The sequence below is a fragment of the Haliotis rufescens genome, unplaced genomic scaffold (assembly GCF_023055435.1).
Source record: "Haliotis rufescens isolate VD_foot unplaced genomic scaffold, xgHalRufe1.0.p SCAF_14, whole genome shotgun sequence".
Classification (NCBI taxonomy): domain Eukaryota; kingdom Metazoa; phylum Mollusca; class Gastropoda; order Lepetellida; family Haliotidae; genus Haliotis; species Haliotis rufescens.
The window spans coordinates 1,265,291-1,279,124 of NW_025963824.1; the positions used below are offsets into that span (position 1 = coordinate 1,265,291).

The 13,834-nt window shown below is 46.9% G+C and overlaps 1 protein-coding gene across 2 annotated transcripts in view; it reads left to right on the forward strand.

Annotated features, from left to right (window-relative positions):
- The first annotated feature begins 1,223 nt into the window (after nucleotides 1-1,223).
- The window catches only part of LOC124127159, a 31,698-nt gene continuing 19,087 nt past the window's right edge, over nucleotides 1,224-13,834 (forward strand). For both annotated transcript variants that reach the window (XM_048395622.1, XM_048395623.1), the window contains exons 1-4: nucleotides 1,224-1,388; nucleotides 4,202-6,273; nucleotides 7,736-8,595; nucleotides 8,835-9,037. In XM_048395622.1, coding sequence (XP_048251579.1) covers nucleotides 4,227-6,273; nucleotides 7,736-8,595; nucleotides 8,835-9,037 — 3,110 coding nt within the window. In that variant the 5' untranslated portion in view covers nucleotides 1,224-1,388; nucleotides 4,202-4,226. The remainder of the gene's footprint in view (nucleotides 1,389-4,201; nucleotides 6,274-7,735; nucleotides 8,596-8,834; nucleotides 9,038-13,834) is intronic.

Genomic DNA, 13,834 nt, shown 5'->3' on the forward strand with positions numbered 1-13,834 from the left:
ATGAATAAGATATCTGCTCTTTGGGTGCCAAAGTTTCTAAATTCTGTTTTAAGGAAAAAAAGAACTGACGTTGCCAGAGTAAATTTAGAGCTAATTGAGGAGGATTTCGTCAAATTCTAAAACAGATTAGTGATGGGTGATGAAACATAGGTCTACCACTATGGTCCCGAGTCATATCGTCAATCCATGAAATGGCAACATTCCACTTCCCCGGCACCAAAGAAATTCAAGTCTTCAAGATCTGTGAAGAAAGTTGTGACAATTGTATTCTTGGATGCAAAGGGTGTGATCCTTATTGATTACCAAGAAAGTCAAAAGGCGATTACCGGTGCCTACTATGCTGATTAACTTCATCGCCTGAGACATGCTGACTGCTGGAGTTCTACTATTTCATGACAATGCCTCTTCTCACAACTCTCAACTTGCAAAGACTGCTGTGCTATAATGTGGGTTCGAAGGGCTTCCTCACCCTGCATACTCGCCAGACCTGGCACCAAGTATTTCCACCTGTTTCCTAAACACCTTTGTGGAAAGCGTTACTACGACAACGATTACCTCAATGGGGTTTTCGGGGTGGCTTCAGAAAACTTCTTCCTGACTGGAATTGAAAAGCTTCTCTATCGATATGAGAAGTGTACTGAAAAACAGGGAGATTATGTCGAAAAAAATAATTGGTTTTGTTTGCTAGGCTTAGAACTATTTGACCAGCCCTCGTATTGACCTACTGTTCTTTATTTAAATTGACCAGACGAGTAAATGTGATTATAAAATACCCGCATGGAAAATCCCACTCAAGGGTGCAGGGTATAGATAGATCGGGTATGGGGTATAGACGCTCTATCCAAATGACCACGGAGGCGATCTGTAAAAATCAGGCGCCGTGGACCGCGTGAACCCTGAACTCTGAACCCTGGTCCCTGAACCCATCAAGGGAAGCGGGGAGTGAAACTGGAGGGGGAAGTGAGAGAAACAATTAAAGAGAAGGAAATATCACGGTGACGGAATTTACTGTTACAGGGGAGAAGCACGTACAATGATCTTCCTCTTCGCAAGTTAAATATCTTCTTTCAGTTTAGTTATTTCCACCAAGTTGAAGAAATGATGCGTGGAAAAAGTGTTTTTATAGAGATTCAAGCGAAATCCCCTCATTATTAAACCGACTCAATCGACATTTTAGTGGTACGTAATTTGGACATAATATTACCTCCCTTGTATATGTTTTGCAGAAGTTACTTCCCTTGAATTTAATTAGCGCTGCATAATCAGTCATGAACGCTGAGTTTTATCAAAGTGCATCAATCTTAGAGGTGCACAACGCAAGGATAAACATAGTAGGTGTTCCGTTCACCACCGCGAAGGTTTGATCAGAAATGTGGACATGTTCTTTGGTGAGTATTTCATCGATGAAATTGAATCCTGTTAGTCGAGAACCCCAGTTTTCGTGCACGAAATTGATTATGATATTAGCATTTCAACGTTATGCTTTAAGTCTTTCATAGTCATGCTTGTTTGCTTTTCGGATGTTTAAGAATCATGTCGTACATCGAGGCCTAATGTATGATAATTCTTAGCTTTTTGTTTGAAAAAACTTATCTGATGTAAACCCCGTCGTTGGTCTATGATTCTGAAGCAGTTACTGAGTAAGCATGGCGAGGGTTCACAGTTGACAATGCCGCAGTTATGTAATGTATGGCAACACAACGTGCTAGATGATACATGTATACCTTTTAAAGATGGCTGTCCATTGTCAGGGTCTAGATTCAGTCAGTTTCTAGCAGACATTGTCAGTGTAATTATACTACACTGGCATCACTGACAAAACATAGCCTCATCCCATTTCTGCTCCGTTTCTGCTCCGTTTCAGCTTCGTTCACTGTTTGTGTCGCAGGAAATAAACAAGTATGAAGCCGATATTTTACCTAACTTGGACTTGATGACAATCAGCATCAATAGAAATTGGGGCTAGTCCTATATTCCTTGCCACATTGCCCAATAGTAAAGGTATCGTAAGGACGAGTAGACACTGGCCTGATTTAAGGGTTTTGCTACCTTGTGTTTTCATCATAAGGACTAGTGGACTAAAAATATGAGTTTTTATCGCTGCAATGATTTGTAAATTCCTGCAGTACAAAATACTTAAAATTACAAAATAAACACAGAATTTTTTATCCAAGTTATTGACTCATTAATTAAGTTAGAACAGAGAAACAATGGATTATTTGGATATGTTAAAAAAATACACCTTCCATCAATTGGTCATGCAGGTTGGTTGGTTTGTTGTTTAACGCCGCACTCAGCAATATTTCAGCTATATGACGGCGGTCTGTAAAATAATCGAGTCTGGACCTGACAATCCAGTGATTGACATCATGAGCATCGATCCACACAATTGGGACCGATGACATGCATCAACCAAGTCAGCAAGCCTGACCACCCGGTCCCGTTAGTCGCCTTTTACGACAAGCATAGTCGCCTTTTACGGCAAGCATGGGTTGCTGAAGACCTATTCTACCCCGGATCTTCACGGGTCGGTCATGCAGGTACTTGCTGAAGCAATGTGCTACTCATGAAAGCAAGGCTTGGCAGCGAACGTGTCACATACACATGGGAAGGTATTCTTGTATATTTTAATGTTTTAAAAGTTGAATTTTACTCGCTGAAATACATGTACACAGAATGTTCTGCTCTGGTGACCACACTGTGGGTGTAGACTTATCACATGACCCAACTTTTCTCTTGTTTGCAAACAAACACACTTATTCTGACATATGAACAGACAGGCAAGCCTTTCTGCGCTCTATACACAGAGCTCCAGATAAGCTGCGTATCTGCGTAAAATATGCATCAGAAATGCAGAAATATGCAGTAAAATAAAATCCAAGCATATCAAATACGCAACTAACATTACAGATACGCTACAAAAATAAAACTTGTGCGTATCATCCAAATATTGTGAAGTAACCCTGTGTATTCGAGTAGCAAATCAGCAACTTATTTTGAAATTATTAACGGGCATTCCGTCAACCTTGCGAAACTCCACGATGACAGTTACATCATGATCATTTGCCATCACACTTTCTTGTGGAAGTATCGTGGTATTTTTGAGTCCCATAAAGCTCTCGAACCCACACGACACCAGTTTGCAGGGACTAGATGAATAGTCTTTTTAAATATTTAACTTAGATACCCACATGTGTAAAAACTAGTGGGTAACAGAAATTTGAAAACCCAGATAAAATTACTGATACCCAATGATTTTAAAGTGCATGGGTAAAATACCCACAACACCAAAAGCTTATGTGGAGCTCTGATACACCAATAATGATATAGGCCAATGATAGGCACACTACTACAACTGCGACAGAGGTGCATGACAATGTCGCTTGACACATCAAAGTGATCGTACTGTTAACTCACCACAGGGCTTCCATGACACCATGTGGAGGATAACAACCAAATGGAAATAGCGTGTCAGGTTTTAAGGTATTTTCTCAACTAAAAGTTAAGTTTAAATACCGTATTCGACGTAATAAGCGCCCCGCTTTAATAAGCGCCGACGGCGGTATTTGCTAATATATTGGCTAGTGAACAATCCCAATTAGTCACCCCTTCCGATTGATCAATGTTCACAAGACTTATTAATTCGTACAGTACGCACTCGTGTGTTATATGCACCCTTCATTATGGGCAATTAAATTCTAGAAAAATATATCTGTCATACATAAACATTTCAGGCTGTCAGCATAAACCACGAAATGTATCTTTCAACTCTGTTTTTTTCACCAAAATAATATTCTTATAAGAGCCCCCTATTTCTAATTTTGAGAGTGCCCTCGGTGCTTATTACGTTGATTATGGTAAATGTGTTAACTGGTCAGAAATGAAACATGAAAATGAATGTGTAAATTGTGATGTGGTGACAGAGGTACTCGGTTGCCACAAGGAACTAGCCTACAAGGTAGGAGAGTGATTGACTTTACACAAATCCAATAATATTTATTTTGAGGCTTTGTTAAAGAGTGGCTTCTAATGTAGTCACGCTGGCAGTTAGTATTTTGTAACTCATTGGTAAGAAAAACACGAGCTTTCTCTTCAATTTGCAATGTTGTTTTGCATGTTTTGAGTTCTTGCCTCTTTGAAATATTTGTGACACTGCAGCTTAATACCATATTCACCCTCTGTCCCATCCTGGATGTTGCAGGGATCAGTGTGACCACACAGTAGAGATGTTCTCGTCAAACCACCAGCACAGTTCTAAGGCCAAGTCTAGTGGCCCCAATCACTCCCTCTGTCAAGGTGGGGCACGGCCCAAGGTCACAAGCCAAGGAAAGCAGGTCTCAGACAAGGGCCACTGCAACAGCAAGATCAAGGGTCCTCAAGGAAAACTGGTGTCAGATAACTTTCAGTGCAATGGCAATGGTCCTCAAGGAAAGCAGGTCTCAGACTGCAACAGCAAGGACTGGAAGAAGGAGAGCCGAGAGGATAGATCTTGTGAAAGACTGAACAGTCTCAGCGAGGAACAGATTGAGAAGTTCTTCTCGTGTCCATACACTAGTGTTGAACAGGAAGAAGCAGGTGCCCACAGACAGAAGGACGGAGTGCAGGACACAAGCTTGTGGGCGGATGAAGGCGACCAGGTGTATGATGGCAGGTGTGATGGCCGACCTCACTGCGAAGCCAGTGGTGGTCACTGTAGGAAACAGGTGAAGTGTAGTCGACAGGAGTCTTCTTTCGCCTTTCCTCTTCTCCACTGGGCGTTTGGAAACCGGCCTTACTCTACACGTGGACGCCTCTACAACAGCCTGTTCGAGCCTTTCAATAGGAGCAGTAGGAATGTGTGTCACTGCAGCGAGTGTGTGAAGGACCGTGTGTGCCGGTCAGCCAGTGTCCAGGGGGTCAGTGCCAGGCCCCCGAAACGCAGCATCAGTAAGTCTCAGAGCTTGATGCTGAATCGGGCATCTGTGAATGACATGAAAGCTCCCACCCAGCAGGTGAACCACATCTCCTTGTATGACGAGAAGGATGAGCGGCTGGCGCTGGAGAGATGGCGGAACGCAGGCTTGGCTCTGAGACGGGTCCTCAACAGCAAGGTGGCCTCGAAACACCGGAGTGGCGACCTCAATGGCGACCTCCATGGCTCTGGGGACGGTCTGTCCACAACAAGCAGCCGGGAGAGGTTGGCTCAGCAGTGTCAGAATGTCGTTGATGAGATATTTGATGATGTTGATGAAGAAGACACTTTGAAGAACGTGGGATCATCCTCAACCTGCTCAACCAGTGAGTCTCCAGAAGTGTTCTCCTTGTTGTCTGACCAAACTGACCAGCCAGGGGACCAGTCAAAGCCGGCCTCCTTCCAGACCCAGGTTGTCAGTGCTGTCGACAGGCCGGGTATATGGGACAGTCAGCTGTATTCCACAGATATATCGAGCCAGTTCGATCTGTCCCCAGATCTGGACGACTCCCAACCTGATAGTCAGGAAAAGGGAGGCGAGGAAAGCTTCCTGTTTCCATGGAAACGGCATGCAACGTTTCTGGGCGCGTGTCTGTTTCCGCAATGTATGAGCATGATAGGACTGCGTCCGTACACAAGTGCAATAAACCGCAGTGGGACAGAGTGCAATGAATCAACCCCGGAGTGCAATATGAACTCATCGAAGCAAGGCTGTGATAACTCCGCTGTCAGAGCGGGTGGTGCAATGTTGACTGTAGGAGACACACCGAGACCACACAGTGGACATGCATATAAAGATAACTGTGATATGGGGAAGAGTTGGGTTCGAACCGATGCTGCCGGCAACCATGGCCGGCAGAATGCGAACCGGCTTAGTTCAAACAATGATGGAGAACATTTTGTGGTTGAGAAACCGCTTTCATCGGATTCCCATGGCGAGGTGGACAGACTGGGCTGTGTCCGTCTGTCCAGCAGTCAGTGCACATCCAGTTTCCATAGTGAGGACGGGTATGCCACTAAAAGTAGTGGTTACCATGGTGACAAGGGAGGCGACTCTGACTTGACAGACAACAGTTCCATGTGTGGTGATAGTGGGGAGATCTATTTCTATGAGGACAATGACAAGTTTGATACTGTGCCACGGAGGAAAAAGTCGAAAGAGAAAGCTGCAAACCCCCCCAAGAAGACTCTGCAGCGGGAAAAGAAGAAGAAGCTCGTCCATGCCCGGAAGACACACAAGAGGAAAAGTAGCTCCAGCTCCAGTGACATCGTTCAAGAAGAGGGTTGTCATGGGAATGATGATGATGGCGAAGACATAAAGGGTTTGTAAAGTTTACCTACAAAGTAAATGATTCTTGTTTGGGTTAAATTTATATAAATTTTCTAATCTCAACATGCTCAAGTTGATGAAGTTTATAATGCATACTGGCTTTCAATGATTTGAACCAACTACGAGGTGAAGCAAACATTCCTTAAATAAGACAATGGCAGAAAGTCAATCTCATTAAAGGGAGCACGGGTGGCCCAGTCGTCTAAGGCGCCACGATTCGCTGTGCAGAGTTGCGTCCCTTGGGCACGCCAGAAACCTATGATTGTGGGTTCGAATCCCGGTTCACCCCAATTATGTTTCTAGGTTTGTCAGCACCATACCCGTACTTGTGGGTTTCACCAAAGTGGTAAACGTCTGAGACCTGCATCACTTCGGGCTTTCCTCCCTCATTAAGCTGACACGCTGTGATATAACTGGAATACTGTTAAAAGCGGCGTTAAACCCAACTTACTCACTACTCAAGTCAGAACAGTCTTTCATACAACCAATCAACATCACTTGCAGTGTATAGCGAATATGAATGTCCGAATGGAATGTTTTCATGCAACATGGAAAAGGTTATCACTAGCTATTCTGAACATAACATATGTTTCCAACATTTGAAACAGAAGGGTTTTTTCCATTGCCCTTGAGAACTGTTGCTGTACAATACAGGCCTTTCTTTTAGACTACGAATTGTCTTTTTTTCAGTTTTCAAGTTTTGAATCGAGAACTTTGTCACAATATTTTTCAAGGCATAATTTGAATAGAAGTCATCATTTTAAAACTAGTGCGGTAAAGGTTGAGAAAGCTGCTTCCTGATTAGCTAATGTGACTTCCTGTTCGTTATTTCATTCGTCGGTTAAAGTTTTGCCAAAAGTCGTTCAGATGTGACCCGTAATGGGATGTCAATTGAAAGCAGCTGACCTGCCAGGGTTGTTGACCTCTTTGTGTTGAGCATGTTTGTCATCAAACTGTGTGTCTACAGCCTGAGTCAGAGATGTAATGTGATCAAGGCACCACAACCCACAAACCCCACCCCTCCCACAACTTTAGTCTGTAATACTTTAGCGTTCTCAGAAGGGCTGACTATTGACTATCAATAATCACAAACTAAATATCGATCAATTATTGGAAAAGTAACTTTATGCAAATATGCAAGAAAATCCTGAAATAAATCAACATATTTCACACCATGGGTGAGCAGTGATACATTTATGCATGGATTACTTTGTTGACGTCTGAGATCTGACATAAAACAGTTGCTTTTTAACTTCGACAATTGACATGACTCACAATAACAAGTCTATTTCTGTAAGTCTAAAATTTATTTCATCACAAAAATGTATGTAACCTATTATCGATCACAACTGTTTCATATCGATAATCATTAATATTTCTTCCCCTTTATGATAATTCCGATTATTAATCGTTTTAGCCAGCCCTAGTTATCAGTTTCCTATGTAATGTTTCAGTTGCTGAAGTGCCAACTGCATTCTCATCAGCATTTGAGCCTTGTCCCAGTTTCGCCCCACGGGAAACACAAGATGGCTACAGCCAGGGACAGATAACTCCACCACGCCGAACGGCTTCAGTTGCACGTCATTTCCTTGATCGTGGAGGCAGGACCTACAACCATCAGTGCCCTGCTGCTCATAACGGCCACTTCCGCATCAATGATGTCACCTCATCCGATTTGTCGAGTCTGCCAAACTTTGAGTTAGCTCCCTTGTATCATCTTCCATCATTCCTGGAATCGTCACATGACTCCTCGCTGCCCTGTCACATGACATCGGACATCAGCGGCTTTCACCACCTCTGGAGTGATGGACTAGTTGCAGAACCAGAGAAATCTGTCATGTCACCCTCCGCTGTTGGCCCTTCAGACAGGGCAGATTACCCTGAACATCCTGAAGACCAAATTTCATTCCTTGAACAGCACAGGGGAGATAACTGTTTTGGGGTCAAGTCTCGGCTAAATGGGGATGTTGCGGCAGGTTTCAAGGATTGTCAGGTTGATTTTAAGGATGTGGAGGATGTAGAAAAGGATCTGCAGGGTGTTGAAAAAGATCTGCAGGGTGTTGAAAAAGATCTGCAAGATGTTGAGAAGGACCTTCAGGGTTTTGAAGAGGACCTTCAAGGGTTTGCGAGGGTTACCCAGGCGGCAGTAGGAGAGAGTGACTCTGTACGCCCTTCTGACAGGGGAGGTAACTCTCTTCTGTCCCCTGACTCCTGGATACGGCTGATCGATGAGATCTACAAGCCGATCGTGTGTGAGAGTGACGCAGGGGAGGAGTCTGCACTGTCGGACATTGAGGGCGACAAGAATCAGGACGTGAGTCATCATCATCCATTGTCGGCTTCATCACCTCTGTAAAACAAATAATCAGTTAATTCATGGATTTTTTTTTCAAATCATCCACTATTTGTTAAAGTCAGAAAAAAAGAGAAGGTCTTCGTTTGTATTTTAGTTGGCATCTATCCTTTAAAAAATATTTTTTTACACATTCCATGCACAAGTTTTTTTAAAATTTGAGTAAATAAAATTGGTGGTGGTGTTCTCTTGGCTTGCAGAAGACTCCAGATTTCTTCCGGTGTCCTGACAATCCGGACAAGACTTCAGACAGCGGTGATGCAGATGATGAGTTTGAGTGTGAGTGTGACCACTGTCAGCTGCTCCGCAACCTTGACTGCCCATCTCACTTCCTGTCCGCCATCAACTCCAGCAGAGACACGGGGCGGGAGACTGGCGACGCCTCACACCGACCAGATCCATGGTAAGTGTCATTCACACTTCCTGTCAGTCATCACCTGGAGACTGGCGACGCCTCACACCGACCAGATCCATGGTAAGTGTCACTCACACTTCCTGTCAGTCATCACCTGGAGACTGGAGACTCCTCACACCGACCAGATCCATGGTAAGTGTCACTCACACTTCCTGTCAGTCATCACCTGGAGACTGGAGACTGGAGACTCCTCACACCGACCAGATCCATGGTAAGTGTCACTCACACTTCCTGTCAGTCATCACCTGGAGACTGGAGACACCTCACACCGACCAGATCCATGGTAAGTGTCACTCACACTTCCTGTCAGTCATCACCCGGAGACTGGAGACTGGAGACTCCTCACACCGACCAGATCCATGGTAAGTGTCACTCACACTTCCTGTCAGTCATCACCTGGAGACTGGAGACACCTCACACCGACCAGATCCATGGTAAGTGTCACTCACACTTCCTGTCAGTCATCACCTGGAGACTGGAGACTCCTCACACCGACCAGATCCATGGTAAGTGTCACTCACACTTCCTGTCAGTCATCACCTGGAGACTGGAGACTGGAGACTCCTCACACCGACCAGATCCATGGTAAGTGTCACTCACACTTCCTGTCAGTCATCACCTGGAGACTGGAGACACCTCACACCGACCAGATCCATGGTAAGTGTCACTCACACTTCCTGTCAGTCATCACCTGGAGACTGGAGACACCTCACACCGACCAGATCCATGGTAAGTGTCACTCACACTTCCTGTCAGTCATCACCTGGAGACTGGAGACACCTCACACCGACCAGATCCATGGTAAGTGTCACTCACACTTCTTGTCAGTCATCACCTGGAGACTGGAGACACCTCACACCGACCAGATCCATGGTAAGTGTCACTCACACTTCCTGTCAGTCATCACCTCGAGACTGGAGACACCTCACACCGACCAGATCCATGGTAAGTGTCACTCACACTTCCTGTCAGTCATCACCTGGAGGCTGGAGACTCCTCACACCGACCAGATCCATGGTAAGTGTCACTCACACTTCCTGTCAGTCATCACCTGGAGACTGGAGACACCTCACACCGACCAGATCCATGGTAAGTGTCACTCACACTTCCTGTCAGTCATCACCTGGAGACTGGAGACACCTCACACCGACCAGATCCATGGTAAGTGTCACTCACACTTCCTGTCAGTCATCACCTGGAGACTGGAGACTCCTCACACCGACCAGATCCATGGTAAGTGTCACTCACACTTCCTGTCCGTCATCACCTGGAGACTGGAGACACCTCACACCGACCAGATCCATGGTAAGTGTCACTCACACTTCCTGTCAGTCATCACCTGGAGACTGGAGACTGGAGACTCCTCACACCGACCAGATCCATGGTAAGTGTCACTCACACTTCCTGTCAGTCATCACCTGGAGACTGGAGACTGGAGACACTTCACACTGACCAGATCCATGGTAAGTGTCACTCACACTTCCTGTCCGTCATCACCTGGAGACTGGAGACACCTCACACCAACCAGATCCATGGTAAGTGTCACTCACACTTCCTGTCAGTCATCACCTGGAGACTGGAGACTCCTCACACCGACCAGATCCATGGTAAGTGTCACTCACACTTCCTGTCAGTCATCACCTGGAGACTGGAGACACCTCACACCGACCAGATCCATGGTAAGTGTCACTCACACTTCCTGTCAGTCATCACCTGGAGACTGGAGACTGGAGACACCTCACACTGACCAGATCCATGGTAAGTGTCACTCACACTTCCTGTCCGTCATCCCCTGGAGACTGGAGACACCTCACACCGACCAGATCCATGGTAAGTGTCACTCACACTTCCTGTCAGTCATCACCTGGAGACTGGAGACTCCTCACACCGACCAGATCCATGGTAAGTGTCACTCACACTTCCTGTCAGTCATCACCTGGAGACTGGAGACACCTCACACCGACCAGATCCATGGTAAGTGTCACTCACACTTCCTGACAGTCATCACCTGGAGACTGGAGACACCTCACACCGACCAGATCCATGGTAAGTGTCACTCACACTTCCTGTCAGTCATCACCTGGAGACTGGAGACTCCTCACACCGACCAGATCCATGGTAAGTGTCACTCACACTTCCTGTCAGTCATCACCTGGAGACTGGAGACTGGAGACACCTCACACTGACCAGATCCATGGTAAGTGTCACTCACACTTCCTGTCCGTCATCACCTGGAGACTGGAGACACCTCACACCGACCAGATCCATGGTAAGTCTCACTCACACTTCCTGTCAGTCATCACCTGGAGACTGGAGACTGGAGACTCCTCACACCAACCAGATCCATGGTAAGTGTCACTCACACTTCCTGTCAGTCATCACCTGGAGACTGGAGACTGGAGACTCCTCACACTGACCAGATCCATGGTAAGTGTCACTCACACTTCCTGTCAGTCATCACCTGAAGACTGGAGACACCTCACACCGACCAGATCCATGGTAAGTGTCACTCACACTTCCTGTCAGTCATCACCTGGAGACTGGAGACTCCTCACACCGACCAGATCCATGGTAAGTGTCACTCACACTTCCTGTCAGTCATCACCTGGAGACTGGAGACTCCTCACACCGACCAGATCCATGGTAAGTGTCACTCACACTTCCTGTCAGTCATCACCTGGAGACTGGAGACTGGAGACTCCTCACACCGACCAGATCCATGGTAAGTGTCACTCACACTTCCTGTCAGTCATCACCTGGAGACTGGAGACTCCTCACACCGACCAGATCCATGGTAAGTGTCACTCACACTTCCTGTCAGTCATCACCTGGAGACTGGAGACTGGAGACACCTCACACTGACCAGATCCATGGTAAGTGTCACTCACACTTCCTGTCCGTCATCACCTGGAGACTGGAGACACCTCACACCGACCAGATCCATGGTAAGTCTCACTCACACTTCCTGTCAGTCATCACCTTGAGACTGGAGACTGGAGACACCTCACACTGACCAGATCCATGGTAAGTGTCACTCACACTTCCTGTCAGTCATCACCTGGAGACTGGAGACACCTCACACCGACCAGATCCATGGTAAGTCTCACTCACACTTCCTGTCAGTCATCACCTGGAGACTGGAGACTCCTCACACCGACCAGATCCATGGTAAGTGTCACTCACACTTCCTGTCAGTCATCACCTGGAGACTGGAGACTGGAGACTCCTCACACCGACCAGATCCATGGTAAGTGTCACTCACACTTCCTGTCAGTCATCACCTGGAGACTGGAGACACCTCACACCGACCAGATCCATGGTAAGTGTCACTCACACTTCCTGTCAGTCATCATCTGGAGACTGGAGACTGGAGACTCCTCACACCGACCAGATCCATGGTAAGTGTCACTCACACTTCCTGTCCGTCATCACCTGGAGACTGGAGACACCTCACACCGACCAGATCCATGATAAGTCTCACTCACACTTCCTGTCAGTCATCACCTGGAGACTGGAGACTCCTCACACCGACCAGATCCATGGTAAGTGTCACTCACACTTCCTGTCCGTCATCCCCTGGAGACTGGAGACACCTCACACCGACCAGATCCATGGTAAGTGTCACTCACACTGCCTGTCAGTCATCACCTGGAGACTGGAGACTCCTCACACCGACCAGATCCATGGTAAGTGTCACTCACACTTCCTGTCAGTCATCACCTGGAGACTGGAGACACCTCACACCGACCAGATCCATGGTAAGTGTCACTCACACTTCCTGTCAGTCATCACCTGGAGACTGGAGACTCCTCACACCGACCAGATCCATGGTAAGTGTCACTCACACTTCCTGTCAGTCATCACCTGGAGACTGGAGACTCCTCACACCGACCAGATCCATGGTAAGTGTCACTCACACTTCCTGTCAGTCATCACCTGGAGACTGGAGACTGGAGACACCTCACACTGACCAGATCCATGGTAAGTGTCACTCACACTTCCTGTCCGTCATCACCTGGAGACTGGAGACACCTCACACCGACCAGATCCATGGTAAGTCTCACTCACACTTCCTGTCAGTCATCACCTGGAGACTGGAGACACCTCACACCGACCAGATCCATGGTAAGTGTCACTCACACTTCCTGTCAGTCATCATCTGGAGACTGGAGACTGGAGACTCCTCACACCGACCAGATCCATGGTAAGTGTCACTCACACTTCCTGTCCGTCATCACCTGGAGACTGGAGACACCTCACACCGACCAGATCCATGATAAGTCTCACTCACACTTCCTGTCAGTCATCACCTGGAGACTGGAGACACCTCACACCGACCAGATCCATGGTAAGTGTCACTCACACTTCCTGTCCGTCATCCCCTGGAGACTGGAGACACCTCACACCGACCAGATCCATGGTAAGTGTCACTCACACTGCCTGTCAGTCATCACCTGGAGACTGGAGACTCCTCACACCGACCAGATCCATGGTAAGTGTCACTCACACTTCCTGTCAGTCATCACCTGGAGACTGGAGACACCTCACACCGACCAGATCCATGGTAAGTGTCACTCACACTTCCTGTCAGTCATCACCTGGAGACTGGAGACTGGAGACTCCTCACACCGACCAGATCCATGGTAAGTGTCACTCACACTTCCTGTCAGTCATCACCTGGAGACTGGAGACTGGAGACGCCTCACACCGACCAGATCCATGGTAAGTGTCACTCACACTTCCTGTCCGTCATCCCCTGGAGACTGGAGACACCTCACACCGACC